Below are 18,533 nucleotides of genomic sequence, written 5' to 3' on the forward strand. Positions count from 1 at the left end.
GGAAGTTATTTTTTAAGTCAAATTTTGAGTGGGGCAGTTCCACTGCTGGCTCAAGAGGGAAAATGGGAATATTTCAGAAATAGGGAGTGGGGAATACAAACGGACAGTGCAGACTGCCCTGCTGTTGTGGTACATTCTCCCATTTGAATCACAGGTTTTTATTTAACCGTCAAACCAGCAGCTGTGAAAATGGGTTTTGAATGGTAAGGTACATCTTGATAAGCAGGATGTAATCTTGCAACTCTCCTATGCCTTTTTGTCATGTGGCAGGCCCAAGAATTAAATCTAGGGGAAAGCTCCTTATGAGAACAGCATATGGATAATCAAGGAGACAAGCCAGGGAAGGCAGACAGAAAGAGAGACAAGCAGAGGATGAGCTAATGAGGCAGACATGCTCAACGGAGGGATGAACAGGTGGAGGGGAAGGTTCTTCTCTCCACGGTGAATGGCAGTACACGACTCTGGAGAAACCCAGCTGCAGCCATGCAGCAGGCACTGCTCACTGATGGGAAGCTGTGCACAGGTCTGGGTAGCCCATCAACATGGTGAAACAGCGTTTAACTATGCAAGGTTTGCAGCATTGCTTGTCCTCATGTTTTATTTCATTGCAGGGAAGCCACAGTTTCACAGGTTATTTGCACATTAGTAGGAGTAAAACTGTTAGCCATGGTCTCTCCAAGGACTCTACGGTTGTTGCTGTGCTGCACTCATCATTTCATGGACCACAGATCTTCCTGCTCCTGCAGCATGCTCTATGACACCAGAGCAAAAAGGCTGATTAATGGTCAGTTGTACTCCGTAACAAGGAGAGGAGGAGGTTGTTCTGGTTTTCTCTTTCTTACCTGAGCCGTAGCATCATCCTTATCTCAGACTGAATCACTGCTTTCCTCCTTTCTACCCATCCTCACTAAGAGCCTAAAGGCACCCAGGCAACTACTTGTTACTAGCACGGGGAGGATTTTTGTGGCCTCTTTCCCCTCAGCTTACACATCTTCCTCAGGTGCCCTGAATGCATGGAAGTTTCTCACAGTTCTTGCTGGGAGCTGCCAATCCACCCTGACCGGCGAGGAGTGGTGCTGCCAGGCAGGAGCATGGAGCAATCTCTCTAGTATGGTTCCCTGTGGTGGGTACCATCCAGACAGAAAAACATAACAGCAAGGCAGAATAGCCCCCAGCTTTGCTTTCAATGACTTCTTCAGACTGTTGTGATGTTAGGAGGAGCGTGGTGCTCACTGTGGCTCCATGGGGAATAGCTAGAAATGTGTGCTGGACCACTGGGAAGGAAAGGAAGGACCGGCGCAGAGAAGATGAGTAAGCGCGAGCCCTACAGAGAGGTTAGGGCTGCAAAGTTTGCATCCAAAGGAAAAGGATTGCTGACAGATGGCACAAACGGGTTAGACATGGCTGTGAGCAATGTGGAAAGAGGAAGGAGAGAGCTGGGAGACTCTGCTTTCTGTCCCTGCCACTGCCCACCAGTGCAAGCCCCAAGGTACTCTCCTTCCTCAGGTTGCAGACAACTGTCTGAGTTCAGTACATGCGACTTATGCCTCCTGGTCAGAGGCAAGGATTCACAACCAGGGGCAAAGCTCCTTTTGAAGAACAGTTTGAGGACAGATGTTCCCACTTGCAAAAACATGGGCCGTAGAGTAAGTCTCTGCGTTGCAAGGTTAGTTACGTAGGTATCAACTCCTCTTCAAGTCTCATAAAAACTCTATGTGCTGGGTAATGTTCAGTCCCATTGATGTGATCTGCTTTGATGAGGGGAATAGCTCTTTCTTGAGATGGCTTTAAATTATAGCGACAAATTTATTTAAAGCTACATACCAAATCAGACGCGTGGGCCCCATCGGACTCAGCAGCTACAGCATCGTTTGCCTTCTGCCACAGGCTGCCAATTTGTCAGCAGGGGCACCAAGCCAAACCATGCCTGCAATAGCCCCGCTGAAGCTGATGAATCTTCACCCGGCCTGGATTCAGCCCCGTCCTTTCTCCTTTGTTTGCCTCGTTTGTCTTATTTGGTTTGTGCCCTGTGAGGCTTAGGGCAAGGCAGCTCTACAAAATCATTCCTTTCTCCCACGTACAGGCGGTCAGATTCAGTCTATGGCAGGGAGAGCTGGATAAGAAAGGTGCCTGTGAACGGGATTTGGTAAGATGTGCCAGCAGTGGGAATGTGATGAGAAGGACTCTGACACTGGCATAGAAGACAGAGCTGATGCCAGGTTGCCAGGGCCTCTGTACATGCTGCAAGAAAATATACCATTGCATGCTCCAAATTTAACTCATACACATCTGAATTAGAGCATCAGATCATACTGTTAACTTAAAAGCACCCACATGGCATGATTCAGATTTAAAGGATCTGTTCCCCCCTTTGAAGCTAATTCAGACGAAATCTGTAGAAACAGCAACACTTCATCCGCCCAGTATTGGTGGTTGTGAAAAAAGGCTCAGACTCTCCCTCTCTTGTACTTCTTTTTCTCCCTCACTTGCACTTTATATTCTATTTCAAGGTCCTGCTTGAGGCTGTAATTCCTGCAGAGCTCTTGGATTCAACTAGTTGACACACAGCCCCATTGTTCCCTGTCACCGTGCCAGGCTGTGCTGGTTATTACGTGTGCTTGCAGGCAACCTACCCGGGGACAGCTAGGTTATTCTGTCGGGGAGACCCTGCACTGTTTCTTCTCCTGTGGAGCTATGTCTTACTTCAGGAACATGATGCTGGAAATAGAAGAGAAATTAAGCCAAGAAATTAGGACATACTTCATTAAGAAACACACACACACACTTTTGCTTAGCAGAGCATGCAGTAGGCTGGGACTGGGTAATGAAGCACTACTTCTAATCGACGCTTTTCTGTCGAGTGGCATACATATTTTTGTGCTTTTGTAGTGGCTTAGGAACAGTCTAAATCGCTATGGTCTCCTCTGGAGACAGGTGGGTTTTCAAATTAATCCCTTCCTCACACTGGCCCACTTTATTTCTGATTGATGCTGTGGGGTGCAGGAGTTGAGGCTGGGGTGATCAGAAACATCCATTCTGGCCAGGTACATCTACAAAAGACAAAGAAGAAAGCTCATGCGCTCACCCTCCTGGGATTTTTTTTTTTTTGCTGGGATTTTGTTGTTGTTGTTAATTTGTTTGTAGCTCTGCAGTGTTTAGGGGGAGAGAGGTGTCAGTACCTCGGTACAGCAGTCAGTGTCCCTTTTTCCTCTACCTTGTTAAACCTCTGACTCTCACTTGGCAGTCTGACTCAGCACTGGTCCCCCGATGCTTATCATTCATGCTTGGAAGCAGGTTGCGATTGCGATTTCCATCCCGTCACCTCCTTTCCTAACTTGTGTTTGTCTTTCTCTCTCTTGCACATTCCTCTTTTCATCCTCCCCTCTTTTTGTTTCCCATAGCGGTGGGTGTGCAAATTAAGCTGGAGTTGCTCCAACGCAAGTTTTGGATGGCCATGCAACAGGTAGGAGCATCAGCACTCGTGTAGAGAGATAATTTAATGCTCTTCGTCAGCTGGGTCGATGCTATGTTACATCACATACGATGGCATTTTGATGACTGCTTTTGTGATATTCATATTAAAAGATTTATGAAATAGATAAGTTTGAAGTCACACATTTCTGTAATCCTTCGACGGCACTAATGCTGTGTGAGCCGCGAGTCTGTTCTGCAAATGCCATGTTGACAGTGTCAGCATCCTGGCCTGGCATTAGCTCTGCTGCATGTGACACATTTAATTGTGGAAATATGTTTTGTGCTCATTCAGCCTTTCAGAAACCTCATGGAAATCTGCAATTTTGGGCACATGGAAAAAAAAAAAAAAAACTTACTGCCCTCTCTTATCATCTTGATAATGATAACAAAATGCTATCAGCTTGCCAAAATAAAAATTATTTGCTCCAGGGATAAGCTTTCAGTGTTGTCCTAATTTTAGACACTCTTGCTGGACTGAGCGAAGTGAAACAATTAAAACAGCCCCCTAGTCTGAGAGGCGGGAAAAGTGAAACACCTTTCCCTTCCCACCCAGGGGCTTTCCCCTCAGGCTTTGCTTTCGGGGAGGGATACTGGGGGGGTGAGACTGATGGGACTGAAGCAGCTCACAGCAGAAGCGGCTCTGCTGTCAGGAGAGGGAACTGTCATCAGACGGGGATGACAGAGAAGACAGGAGGGCAGGAGGCTGCTCATCGGGAGCGAGCACACATGGGGAACAGAGAGGCACAGAGTTGGCAGTGGTGGCAGGAGCATCCTCGCTGGTGGGAGATCATGTAAACCTAACCTGAGCTAAAAAGACTTCTGCAAAGCACATTAGCACATCCTGAAGCATCAGCAGAGAGCTTCATTTTAAAAACTCTCCTGAGGGCCATACCCAGGCAGTTCTCACATAAACAAGCCCACATGGGTGTTAAGTGAATCCAGGAAGGCTTATTAAAGAAGCTGAAAGGAGGCCTGTGTGCCAAGTGCCTGCATGCCGCAGCCCTGGTAGGTGCTGGTATGAAAAAAGCCTGCGTATGGCTTCCCGGGACGTGACCACCATTTGACAGAGGAATGACTAACAGATTTTGTTTTCTCTCTCTCTCGCTTACTTCACCGCGTGCTGTGCCACTCTGGATGTCCACGCTGTGCCTCCCATCTCCCAGCCCAATGACAGTGATGTAAGTAGACAAAAGCTAGGCACGGGGAGGCATCCCGGCGTGCCTCGCCGCAGCTCGGCTTCGTAATTGTGTCGTTTGCGTGCCAGCATATTATATGCACTGTCCCTTGTCTGTAATCACTGGAGACAGTCCAAGCCTGTCATAGGATGTGTTTGTCTTCACAGTAATTAAGTGTCTTTGGCAAAGCTGAAAGTGCTCTGGGGCACAGTGTTTTAGGGACCTGACCAAAAGCAGGAGGATGCTGTGAGGTAGGCTGGTCTCTGAGGAGCGAGCTGTTCCCATAACACAGTAGATGTGGTCTCAGAGTGACCGAGGAGCTCACGTTTGGCTCTGCCCCTACCTCAGGGGCTCCCTGCAAGCTGTTGGTGCTCTCAGATCAAGCTCCTTACCATGGTCCCACTGCTGCATGTCCAGCCCAGCACCAGGCACTGCTGGAGCTTCTCCAGGTCTGGAAGAGCAGCAGCAGCAAGACTCAGTCCTCACATTGCTGAGGAAGATGCGGTGAGACATGGGCCCTTCTTGTGGGAAACACTTTGGTTCACCTGGGTTTTTGTTTCTGATTTCCAGGCTCTGGGCTCTGTTATCCCCCAAGGCCATAATAGTGGTTCATTGTGGCCATATTTCTCTGCTGACCAAAGGAAGGAACACATCAGGGATGAAGTACAGGGCCACCTCTCTGCATATGTCTAGGGAGATAAAACAACCCAGTACTCTTTTGTGGTGAGGCAAGAGTGAGACGATGCTTACAACTGTGGCTAAAGGGATGTTTTTAAACTGTTATCCCTAGAGCTTCAAAAAGCTAGTCAGGGTTGGAGCGCGAGCACGCGATATTGCAAAGCCATGGGGCTTGAAACAAAATCAGACATCTCCAAACCTCCCCTGAAGTTGAGCAGAGAGATGGAAACCTGAAACTATTGGTTTTGTTCTGCAAAACTCAAGAGGAGAAACAAATTCTAACTGAAAGCAATGGTACTGTTGTGGTTTGAAATGACAAATTCACCTCTTATTACTGAGAATCATCCAGAAAGGGGGCTAGGGTTTATGTGTAAGGGTTGTGTGGAAATAAAGGGCAGCTGGCTGGGAGCAGACAGGCTACACAGCACATCAGTGTCCTTCCCTGACCCCAGAACACCTCTGGCAGGAAGGGGACCCCATGTACAGAGATGACAACACCATGTCAGCTTTCTTCCCTCCGCTACTAGAGAAAATAGCATTAAAATAACACAAAGAGACAGACACACACAACCACAACAAACAATTATTAAATCAATAAGCAACCTGAAGGGCTTTATTACTCACCACTTAACCCCTCGCGTCCCCACCCGGTTCAGTGTTGTGAAACACGTCAAGTTCGGTACACAGAAACCCTAAATGAAACAAATGGATGGTGCCTTGGGCTACATGAGCACCATTCACATCCGATTTTATCATTAGCTGTCTGGAGAATAAAGAAACCAACAGCAACAACAACAAAAAAATCCCTGCCTGGGAAGTATCCTGATCTAAAATACTATGCCATGTGTTTAGTCCAGATACTAGCAGATGCTAAAATGCATGCTGGTTTCTCACGGGTGCACAATAACCTTTGCTTTCACAGCCAGAGAGCTTGATGCTGCCCCCTTCATTAACAGGGCTCTGCTCAAAGTGTGTGGGTACAGCTGGAAGTGTGTCAGAGAGGCAGATGCAGGATCAGAGCCCTCAGCAAAGGGGACGTTGCTCAGAGGTGGGGAGTACGCAGAGCCACGAGTGGCCAACTCGAGGGGTGGTACTGGTGCATGCTGTCGAGCTTGTCTTTGTGGAAACGCCAGCTAAATTGCAGAGCTTTATGAGATGCTGGACCTTTGGCTGGGCAGTCCCAATGTAGAGACCATGAGATGAGATCATGCCATGGTTAATGCCCTGCTTTCCCTTTCCAGTGCAGTGCCTTGGATGGTGCCTGTCCGCTAAGCTGTCAGGATGACGTAAGTTGCCCAGATTTCTTCTCTATACTTGTAATGGGTTGATTGGTGGAGATCTTTGTCTCCCCAAAAATCAGGTGTTGCCTGTCATCTCCTTGCAAGAGGTTGCACACCTGGGGCAGGACCTCATGCTCTTGAGACGAACCTGCAGTTCAGGACTTCCCCTTAGCTGCAAGATGTCAACTGAGCCCAGGCAGGGGCATGGGTATTCCAGCCAGTGACTCTAGGGAGAGTCCATCTCCTCTAAGTTTGTCTCACTGGCATGCCAGATCTGCCAAAGAGCGTGGCTGTCAGCATGACGTACACGTTGGACACCCCTCTTTGCATTTCCTCCACTGCTTCAACCTTGGTCTCAGGCATATTTGGGACAGGATCTCTTCTGTCCTGGAGAGTGGGATCACCGGAGAATTTCCCATCTCTGTTCATGTAGGATTTCCTCTGCATCCTAGTGAGACCTAAAGGTTTTAATCTAAACTCTGTGCCTTCATTTCCTGCTCTGCAAAATAAAAATAAGACCAGCATTGATGATCCTCAGTGGTGAGGAGAGGGTTATTTTATGAGTGGTTATAAAACTCTGAAATCTGAAGATGGAAAGCATTAGATACCATTTTATTAAAGAGAAGTGCTCTCCAAATATCCTGTCGCTTCCTGCAGGATGTCTCCTCTTCTTAAGTGTGTCTCAGAGCCTGCTAGGCCTGCACACAGCCCTGGAAAGGGACAATCTCTGTCACAGACAGCTCACAAAGTAAATACCTCAAAATGGAGGCAGAGAGGGGAATGTCAGTTGTCTAAAACCCATGGTAGCTGAGCTGTGGGGCTAGGTATGGAAATGCCGAGGCTGTTGCCATAAGCACAAGCCCACACCGCTCCATCCTGCACACAGCAGTACATACCAGACAACCATGGAAAATGCTGTCTTTAATGTTGCCTCTCTTTCATCTCTACAGATTCTGAATTGCTTTCTCATTGATAATAACGGCTTTATACTTGTTTCCAAAAGACCTGCAGAGGTAAGAGTGCATAGGAGAAGGAGAGTGTGCTTGGCTTGTTCCTAAATAACCCACCAGAGCTGGTTAAAACAAATGAAGTTCAATTGTGTAATAAGGGTGGCCAAGGTATAATTAAATTCAGCTGTGTGGTGAGGGGGAAGCCTCCTTGCTGAGCGACAGCCCGTCCTAGGTGAGGAAGGAGTTTGCTGTGATAAGGAAGGAACTAGTCAAAATATCTTTTTATCAGAAGTGAGGAAATTAGCGTCCTTTCCCTCGGCACAGATGCTACTGAAAGATGATCTGAGGCAGTCCCAGAAGGCAGGTGTGCCATGACAAGGGAAGGGAAAGGAGCATGCTTTTGAGCACCTCTGAAGACGAAGCAGGCATTCTTCAGGAAAGGAAACTGAGGGCATGGTAAGAGCAATATGCCAAAGGCAAAAAGGAAGATGAAATCATTTAAGCAAATTGGAAACAGGAGCACACCTGAAGAGCTGGAGGATTTATTCACAGAGGTGAAAGGAATAAGGAAAAAGACTTCAAATAGTAATAAAAATATAAGTAACAGAAGTTGCTTCCTTTCCTCCTACTGCCAGCACCTCCCTGACTATTTCTACGGAGCTGAAGGGAGAGAGTTTGTGATGTGACATCCAGTGCAGCCTGGGTAAAGGCAACGCTACCAGCCACTGCATGGTTTAGCTATACTTTTCTGCTTTCTGGTAAATTCACCACAGAGCTCTTTGTTTCATAATAATAAAAGGCCATAGTTTTGGGGGTCAGAAAGTGATGTGTTGGAACGGTCTCATAAACTAGAAAACTGTAAGTCAGCAGCAAGAGTAGGCTTATAGAAGACAGCAGCTATAGTAGGCTTATAGGAAATGAAGCGGTTTTGTTACTGATAGAAGTGTGGAGTTTCCTTAAAATTGCCATAGTACTGGAGTTAACAAATACTGTATGCTTATTTCCAAAAGGCAGTAGATCTGGTTCCAGAAATTACTTTCTTCAAGATGTGACAAACAGGTTGAAATGGAAATTAGAAATAAATAAAGTAACAGAACACCTGATGGATGTGCTTGGGACAAGCAGCACAGCTTCTATAAAGGAAGAAAACCTCTCTTATCAGCTATAGTTCTTTGCAAGTGTGAGTAAATCACGAGACAAGGGAGAATGGATGACCTACTGCATTTCAGTTTTTCTAAGAGCTTTGAATGGACTCCCTTACAAGAGGCTGTTAAAGAAGTTCTGGTTAAAGAGTGATGTGTGAAGTAGTGGCGTTGATCTCAAAGTAGATGGGAAAGAAAAGAAAGAAGAGGAATTTTTAGATGGATATTTAGACAGAAAACATCAGCTGTATGAGTCCTATGGTTTCCTATCTGGACTTGTGTTGGTTAGCATATTTAAAATAGGCTGACAAAAGAAAAAGGTGAGATTGTGGGTTCTGCAGGCACTACACAGTAAATTCAGAGAGGCCAAGGTGAGAACTGTTGAGACTCATAAAGCAAAATGAATCATGAACATAGTCGCACCAGTGGGTGATACAGACATATATCAAGGGGGTATATTGCAAGGAATAACCAGCCTTTTTTTCTGTGGGGAAAATGACCTACCCAACATGCTGAATCCAGTAAAAGTGCCCCTTCAATGATGTGGTGTGCCAAAAAAAACCCAAAGAAAACTTGAAAAATAAGGGAGGAAAATGCTGTCAAGTTGTATTGGGTTCCTACTCTGGGAGGCCATGTCCCGCTACGTGTTCAGGATGGGCTGGTAGTCTTAGGAGTCACTGGTTCCTCCTCTGACCCTCGTTGCATTTTCCAAGGTACTTCATTGAGTCCTGTGGCGTGTGTCACCATGGGCAAAGGTGACAACACCCTTTAGGTACCACGTGTACTGTTCATCCTCAGCAAACACCCTCCTGAGTTCTAGCTCAGTATTTTTACTGCATCTTATGGAAAATGGATTTTTCAAAAAGCTTGTCTCTGAAAGATCTGAATAGCAGAAACATGGCATTATAGTGGATTTGGGTAAATTATAAACATTATCCACATGCCTCCAAGATCAGGCATTTTGACAGGCACCAGAGCTGTCATCTCCTCCAGCCCTTACCTCCCCTGACCTCGGAGAGTTCACCACTACTTTTCTTCTGATTTCTTTATCTTCTTCCAGTTACTGCTTTTATTTCCCAGTGGCACCGTGAGTGTCCACACTGTTAAACCCTACAGGGAATTCAAGACAGCAGCAGCATTAAATCAATACCCTGGGTTTCATAGCCTTGCTACCTGAATATTGCTGTGTAGGATCACTTGCTGCTGTGTGGCCTTCCCTGCCCCATCCCACACTCTTCCCTCAGTGCATCCTTTAACATAACGAGAAAAAAAAAAATCCCGTAGCTGGATTTTTGTGGGTTTTTTGCCTTTCTGGAGAAGTCAGCTGCCCTCCCCGCCAGCCTCGTACCAGACACCAGGACCCGCAGGAGTGGCTCAGCTGCACAGGTCAGCATTTCAGCCCAGCAGCCAGAAGGGCAGCCTGCCCACACACTGCCTGTTTTACCCCACCAGCCAGGATGGGAGGGAGCTTATCGGATGCCGAAGGAGCAAGGGTGCACAGGCAAGCCATCTACCCCGCTGTGTCACACGGACTGTGGTGTATCCAGCACAACCAGGGCTCCACAAGCATCCCCGTTTCCCCAAGGAAGGCAGCCGAGGAGTTTTCACGTCCAAAATGCCTGCTTCCTGGAGCGAAGTGCAAGCTAAGAATAGCAGAGTGGTGCCAAAGTGCCTGTGTCCTTACAGCCCCCAGGTGAGCAGCTGTTGCCAGAGACCTGCTCTGGAGGTTCCAAGATGTTTTGCTCCATCTTTCTTCTCGCTCCCTCAGGACTGAGGTGCTTTATGGTGCCTTCAGCCTGCTGCCTACCTGGGGGCTGCCTGCTGCCTGCACAACCTTTCCTGGGTGACCGCACTGGAAACCAGAGTGGTTTCACGCAGGAACGGGGTGAGGACAGCCTGGCTCAGGCTCTGCCTCCCACCACCCTTGGGATGGGGGAGTGGGATGGGGGACCAGCTCTAGTAACCTCTGCCTGAAGGCAGCAGGAAGCTTACTGACAGCCAGAAGCCACCAAGGAAGAAAGATGGACTCACGATTTTAATGAGCGACGAGTTGGAAGCTCCCTGCACGATTTCTTGGGGAAGAATGGGTAATCTCTTAATTCGGGCTAATCCCCCCCCATCCAGATTCACCACAGAGGGAATAAAGAGTTAGTGGCCAGAAACAGGAGAAGGGAGTGGGTTAGGAGGAGGACCAGGTGATTTAGGGCAGGGGAGGAAAGGAAAGGAAAGAAAGTGGCAGGCCCAGGCTGTGCTGCAGTGAGGGCTGCCCCATGCTATGTTTGCCCCTGCTGATGTTTGCAGCTGTGGCCCCCTGCACTTTCAGGCACCTTTCGCTGCCAGCCGGAGGCACAGCTGTGGATCACAGGTCTGGAGCTCCCTCCGCCTGCTGCATCCAGATGTCCCTTCACTCACTAAACCGCTTTCCCTAGGACTGTTGCCTCCTCCCTGTGGCATCTCACAGGGTATGCCTCTGCAAGCTCTGCCCAGGTGGGACTCCAGGGACAGGGTGCAGGGTGACAGCTAAAAGGCCAAGATCCCACCAGGGCTGAGCAGAGGCTGCGGAAAAGCAAGGGCTGGTTTTCTGTGAGCCGTGCAGTGAGGAGGCTACCTGCTCGCCCAAACCCTGGCCCGTTTGGTAGATCCCATCTGTTTACAGCTTTTGTGTGTACCAAAGGTGCAACTTGCTCAAGGAGCCAGCAAAACATGGACACAAATACGTCTGTGAGCAGCAATGTACCTTTTGTGCCGTATGTGCGCTCTGGGATGCATCTCTTCCCAGCGCATCGCCTGCGTGTGTACCCATACGCTCTCAGCTGCAGGGGGATGTGACACAGCATGTGTCACACAGGATGTCAGAGGCGACGCTTTGTGCTGTGAACCTCTGAAATTGCAAGGGCCTGTGGAAATCTGCCCAGAGCTGGGAGTTAGGGGAAGCACAGCAAAGGGATGTCCGGGAGAGCAGCAGCCAGTCCCTGGAGGAAGCAGGCTGTAATGAGAGCTGCTCTGCAAAATGTCACTTCAGTACAGGACAGCTTTGGTTTGTGCCATGTGATGCTTTCCTGTGTTACTACACAGGGGCACAGGGCACCTCAAACAGCACCGAGCTCTGAATGTCTGATTCGGTGTTAAAAGCCAGTTTGCTGCTGCTTTTTCTGAACACGTTCCCCAGGCCTTACCCTCGAGTACACTGGTAGCTCCTCATACTTGTACCTATAGGAACGACATCCTACCCGGAGAAACTCGGTCAGGCATCAGCATCTCTGGACAGGGTAGGCCCCATTTACAGTCCTGCAGTGGCCCCCTGCCCTTGCCACGCTGGCTGCAGCTTGCCCTGCGTTAAATCCCACGGCTCAAGCTCCTGCTGGGGCTGCAGACTGGTATTAAATGGAAGCAGCTGGCCTCCTCACCGCCCTAATCAGATTGAAAGAGCGAGGGAGGTGAAAAAAAGTTAGCGCTTGCTCAGCCACATTTGGCTATGTCTGAGACGATTACAGCCTAAATGCTCAAAGGGGAGTTGATGTTCTGTATCGATTTATACAGTGGAACACCTTCTAAAGCCCGTTGGGAAGAGGCTCATAACCATGTAACACTACTGTTGGATGATTACCATATGATCTTAGGTAAATCTGCCTAAGGGTTAGGGTTTTTTTAGTGGAAATGCCCCACTCAAATAAATGAAGTCATCTGTCATCCGCTAATATGTGCTAAATGACTGCTAGCCTATCAGTGGAAAAGTAAAATGTCTCCCCAAACTGCGTGAACACTTCCGTAACATATGGGAGCTATTTACTGGGTTAAGACCCACAGGCCAGGAAAGTAGATGGAGGACAGCTTGTATCTGCATTTTTATTATTTACGAGTATTTTATTTACTTGCTTGCAAACAAAGGAGTGGACTTGGCAGATTTGAAGCTTTTTTGCAATAGATTTGTCATGGTTTACTAACCAGGAAAGCCAGAGCTGTTGTTTGTTTGAAGAAGTCTTTAGAGCAGCGGTTCCCAGATTTGGGATTGGGCCTGTATTTGAGGTTATTTGTTCCAAAACGTAAATGGGACTAGAGGACCACGAGCTCCACTCAGGCATGCAAGTGGGATTTGGGGGTTGTTGCCCTACAAATGCGACTTTTGCTAGGGCGGCGTCTGTGCTAGCACGGCTCTGGCTGTGCCAACGCCTAGTGTGTAAGCTAAAGGGATGGGTTGGTGTGTGTTGTGTTCTTTGGGTTACTGCCTGCTCGGAACTGGCACAGCAGTGAGTTGTAAAATTGCGTTTGCTACCTAAATAAATGTGTATGGCGCACTTATGCGTGGTGAGTCAGCTCACCTAGGGCAGCAGGAGAGCAGAGGTTTCCGAAGCCACTATGGCCACAGGCAGGCAGAGGGCAGAGAAACTCAAGTGGAAGAGACTCAGGCACTCAGATCCAGAGAGGGTGGATTCCCAAAAACCCACGGGAGAGCCCAAGCTCCCAGTGAATCAACATGCTTGGGTCTCTGCAGCTTGAGAGTCTGCCTTTTTCCATCACAAGCTGCAGGAACTTAACGTGGGCTAAATAATTTCCAAGCACGCTAGGAACAGTGCAGGATGCCCAGCTGGTGACGGGGGAAGTCCTCCCTCAAGTTTTCCAGCCAGCCAAAGGACAAAGCTTGGCGTTACCTCCTTATAAAACACTCCTTATGCGTAGTAAGCCTCCAGACAAACTGGATTGGCTGGAGCCATCGAGCATTTGGAAATTTTACTGTTGACAGTCATTTATTTTAGTTTTCTCCTTTCTTGTGCTTGCAGACTGGAAAATTTTTTGGTGCAGTGGATGGCTCAGTAATGACCCAGCTGATAAACACGGGCATGTTCAGGCGGTAAGTGGGGGATCTCTGCACTGTACTTCTCTTTTTTCAGCTGGTGTGTGGGCCAGAACACGTTGGTCCCCACAAGCAGCACTTGAGGAGGGGAAAATGCACATGCTGATGCATGTGGCTCTTATTTTGCTACAAAAGCTCCTTTAGCCACCTGCCCCCTCCCCTGACTTGCTCAGCCATCCTCACCACACACCCTGTTTCTCCCCATCTCCTGCTCTTCCACCTGCCGCAAAGCACTGAGACAGCAACTGCTGATCTCTGTGTGGCCACAAAGCAGCTGCTCCTCTGTCTTTTACAGGGCAAGATGCTATGGGAAACGCCTGTTGGCATTTTAGGTGAAGTCCTTCAGTTCCTCCTGCCACTTGGAAAGCCTTTCTATGAGCAGTTTTCTGAGAGCCCCTCAGATGTGGTGTTGCAGCTGGCTGTGCACTTTTCTCTCTCTCCTAAAAATACCTCTTGTTCGTCTCACCACCCCTCCAGCCCATGTCAAAAGAGAGTTCAGAGTTTCAGTGGCTTGAAAACAGGAACTAGGGGGACCTGAGGTAGATGATACAATTATAATTCTCCTGCTTCAGAGCCTGCTTTACTTACCATCTGAAATTAGGGATGTCTTTCCTCCCGTGCTGACCCAGTTACATTAATCTGGAGCCTGTATTTCTCACTTTGCAAAATCCAGCACTGGCCAAACAGCAGAGACATGTGTAAGCAGGACACTGCTTTAGTTCTTCCATAGAGGAGATTTTTTTAGAAGAAGTAGTGCACACTGACATGTGTCCCCTGGACAGTTGCATTGCTTGCTTTTGACTGCTTGCTCGTTTTGTTTTGATTGCAGGGTGACCATGTATGATTATCAAGCAATGTGCAAAGTACCCTACCACCACCACAGCGGTGCCCGGCCTCTGCTCAGCGTATGTATCTGTTGGCACGCAGCTCTCTCTGGGCTTGGCCATGGAGGCTTTCTCCTAGGACATCTCCAACACCTTGATGTAGCACGTTCCCCAAAAGAGCTTAGTAGCTGTTTGCTTTCAAGTGATGGGAATGTCCAAACTCATCTAAGGCAGATTTCTGAGGCAGTGATGGCCACTGATAGTGGTTTCCAATTTGGCTTTCTATTGGCATATAGCATCTCACAAAAAACAAGGACCAGGGAGAGGACAGGAACTGGACTATGCCAGGTTTCTCCTAAAAGCTGAGGAACCAGCTTGCAGCTGAAATGAACAGAAGTGCTTTTACAGGGCATGGTTTTACTCAGCAGCTCAAAAAGAAGAGTTGCACTGTCAGGGAAGAGAGCATCTGGGAGAAAGCTGTCACCCTCTCAGGGAAGCGTGAGTGGGCTAGGGGTAACAAAAAGAGGGGTTAAAGCTGCTGAGAAATGCTGATAGCCCAAGGCACAAGCTATCGGAGTGAATAGTTTTGCCAGTACCCAAATGCAACCTCTCTTTAGACTGATACAAACTAATAAACTAATCCGACTCTACCTTCCTAACCTGGCCTCAGCTAGGCAGAACGAAGTAATCACTCAACACTCAGACCACTTCAAACTAGTTGAAGCAACCCTAAAGAGCCGTGTATTTATTGCTGCTATGACTGGGGGTTTTTATACTTTAAAATGTGGTGTGCTGGAAGTACATTCTACAGCATGACATGGTCATTTTTTTTCCAGTAAAAGAATTTCCAACTGAATCTTACTTTTTAATAATGTGTTACATTTTTAACAATATATATCAGTTTTGCCAACAGCTATACTTAAGCTGGATAGATAAAATATTGTGATTGCAGTGAAAATACGTGCTTGATCATATACTCGAGAATTTTGATTTCTGAAAGAAGTGTCACAAAATATGAGCTGCCAAAAACCAGGTGAATTGGGAAGAGAATAAAAGGTGAGCATTCAGCCTTCATCTCTCCCTTTCCCCTCTTAGCAAAACCCTCAAAAAGGAAGAAATCAAGAAGTCATCATTTTTCATATGCATCATTCAAAGGGAAAATCAGTCAAATCCCCAACCCTCTGTACGTTTTACTATTTGCTGACTTATTTTGGGTGAAGATAAGTCAGTTCGCAGTAATGGAACATTATTTTGTGTCCTGTGACTGCTGCATCTGTTTTGGGTTTGAGGGTATGGGCATGATTATGAGAGGGAGAGATGAAAATTAGACATGGTTACCAAGAAGAAAGGAAGCAGCAGGATCCTCTGCAGATGAACTGTCCCTGGGACAATGCTGGATTTCCAATTTGTAGCTGAAAAGCAGGAAGATGATAGAAGTCATGCCATCTTGAGGAAAAGCTGGATGAAAGCACAGTTAAGCATAATCAATCAGTGGCAGATAATACTAAATCCTGGGCAATGCTGTAGCTTGTCCCAGAAACACCACTTGCTATCAGAATATAAAAGCATCCTAAACTGGTGGTGTCCCATTTAGCTGTGTTTCTCTCCTGCTCTGAGCTCTCAAGGTCGTCCATACTGGAGAGAAATCATCAAGCAATTACATCTTCAAAGTCCTTCATACATTTGCGATAAACTCCCTGACCCTGATGGGGAGGGGGTGAGAAGATATTATTAGTAGCAAGGCAGCTCTGCTGGCTTTTGATGTATTTTGAACATTTTCCAGCGATGCCCAGGCCTTGAATTTCCAGCCTGTCTTCAAGAGCTCTGATCAGTGGAGGGAACTGGTCTGAAACGTGGGGTCCTGCATAACAATTATAAACTCTCTGACCAGGTCCTTATGGTATTTCTCATTTCTTCTTTTGTTCTCCAGCCAATTTATGCCTTTCTAGCTGCAGTGAAATGGCTGATAAGTGATTTCCTCATGTGAGTACCAAAAGATGGGGGTGTTTGGGAGGCTCAGACCGACGGGGGCGAGAGCTGAGAAAGCTGTAAGCGGAGGCCCCCGCATAGGCCATTGCTCTCAGCCTTCTCCTGACATTCAGCTCAGTGCCTTGCTCCTGGGAGACAGAAAGCTATTACTATTCCCATTTTGCAAAAGGAGAGGCAGAGGCCCAGAGCGGGTCTGGGATTTACCTGAAGTCACTCAGTACAAAGTGGCAGAGTCAGAAATAGGACTCGGGTCTCCCGGGGCCCCATGCGGATCCTTGATGCTAAGTCCTCTTGCCTGTCTCCTTTGCCCGTGATGAGCAAATGCGCACCTTCACTTCGCAGGGGGCAAAGGTTGAAGGAAGGAAGCCAGGGAGCTCAGGTCTGTGCGACAAGCAAGGGAGGAGAGAAGGGAGGCCTTGAATCAAGCTCTGGATTCAGGCTCACCTCAAACTGCTGGGGGGAATTGGAGTTCAAGTTCAAAGTAGGATGAAAGTGCCGCTGCTCAGCTTGCTGGGCGGGCAAAAGGCAAGGTGTGGAAAAGATCCAGCTCCTAGAGCTTGAGCATAATTCATAATAATTCAATGTGATGTGCAGCTACCTCTGTGTAGCCAGAGTACGGGCTCCCTTGATGGCCATCTGTGCCTGCTCCTCAGGTGGGTCTCACAGTGACTGGATCCCCTCCTGGCCTCGGGGGCTGCCATACTCAGTCCTTCCGTCACTGGCGAGGCCCCCTCACAGTTTGTACTTCAGATAAAAGCCCACTTATTCAGTTATTCCACAGTACAGATCCCATGATACAGAGCTACACTCTCATCATGTGGAGAGGAAAGAAAAAAAAAAAATTTAAAAAAACACCTCAGACTTCCACTGCCAGAAAATTCATAGTAAACATTTTAGAACTGATACTCGCTGGGCAACGGGGCCATCTCCGTGACACCTGCATCCTTCCAGGCTGCTGAAAAAGCATCCTCTGTTCTTGCTCTTTTGACAGCTTCCTTTTGGAGTTTAACATGAGTAGCTTCTGGCATTCAGACAACTTGGCAGATGGTGAGTACACAAGAGTCCAGCCGCCCCGTAGCACGTGAGTGTGACAGCCGCTGGTGGCAGAAGAAGCTGGATGGGGAAGCCTGGCCTCATGCAAGGAGCCTGCCATCTGCCCCGCTACCTCTCCCTTCATGGGCACTGGAATCCAGCTTCCAGGTCCCACCACCACCCCATTTCCTCCCACTCCCACTCCCATTTCAAGCTGCCACAGTGCCGGAGGGGTCAGGGTGAGGTGTGTGCGGCTTGGAGCATGCTGGTTGCTTTCCTCAGGGTAACTACCGGGGTGGGGGGAGGCTCTTCTCTCCAAGGACCTCCACCCAACATGCAGTGGGATGAGAGAAACCATCAGCTGCAAAGCCCTTTGGTTGGAAAGACTCCCCTCCAGTCTTTCCTGAGGGTGGCCTACAGGACAGGACAGAGCAGGGATGGAGCAGCAGGCTCTCCAGAGCCTAACAGGGGTCCCAGGAAGCTAGCCAGAAAACTGTTCCATAATACATGGAGGGTCTTCTCTTTCCCACTGGACCCTCTCTGGAAGAGAGAAGATGATTTTCAGTGGTGCCCAGGAATAGGACAAGAGGAAATGGGCACAAACTTGAATATAAGAAGTTCCACCTAAACATGAGGAGGAACTTCTTTACTTTGAGGGTGGCAGAGCGCTGGAATAGGCTACCCAGGGAGGTGGTGGAGTCTCCTTCTCTGGAGATATTCAAAACCCACCTGGACACATTCCTGTGCAACGTGCTCTAGGTGAACCTGCTTTGGCAAGGGGGTTGGACTAGATGATCTCCAGAGGTCCCTTCCAACCCCGTATCATTCTGTGATTCTGTGATGGCGCATGGTATTGCACAACAGCTGAGTGCAGCAAACGGGTATGTCTGGGCTGAGATCCAGTGACCTGCCCTGCAGCTGCAGTGCTGCCTGCTGAAACATCCCGGGAGTCTCTGCCTCCCTGTTGCTGCCTCACAGGCAGGAAGGATGTTAATGGCCCTGAGGTGACCCGAAGGGAAAGATGAGTGCTCTGCGCAGCCATGTAGGTGCCATTATTACATCCTCACTACTTATTCAGCACTAATGGTGCTCTCTGTGGACACAGTGGTACCTTCCCTGCTAACTGTGGGGCTGAGT

The 18,533-nt window shown here is 48.2% G+C and overlaps 1 protein-coding gene across 1 annotated transcript in view; it reads left to right on the forward strand.

Moving 5' to 3' along the window:
* The window catches only part of CACNA2D4 (calcium voltage-gated channel auxiliary subunit alpha2delta 4), a 131,573-nt gene that overhangs the window by 101,140 nt on the left and 11,900 nt on the right, over positions 1 to 18,533 (forward strand). Inside the window, exons 28-35 of the mRNA XM_074163365.1 lie at positions 3,402 to 3,463; positions 4,638 to 4,652; positions 6,569 to 6,613; positions 7,558 to 7,620; positions 13,478 to 13,548; positions 14,381 to 14,456; positions 16,306 to 16,358; positions 17,356 to 17,411. Coding sequence (XP_074019466.1) covers positions 3,402 to 3,463; positions 4,638 to 4,652; positions 6,569 to 6,613; positions 7,558 to 7,620; positions 13,478 to 13,548; positions 14,381 to 14,456; positions 16,306 to 16,358; positions 17,356 to 17,411 — 441 coding nt within the window. The remainder of the gene's footprint in view (positions 1 to 3,401; positions 3,464 to 4,637; positions 4,653 to 6,568; positions 6,614 to 7,557; positions 7,621 to 13,477; positions 13,549 to 14,380; positions 14,457 to 16,305; positions 16,359 to 17,355; positions 17,412 to 18,533) is intronic.

This window comes from Numenius arquata, chromosome 2 (genome assembly GCF_964106895.1).
Source record: "Numenius arquata chromosome 2, bNumArq3.hap1.1, whole genome shotgun sequence".
NCBI classification, from domain to species: Eukaryota; Metazoa; Chordata; class Aves; order Charadriiformes; family Scolopacidae; genus Numenius; species Numenius arquata.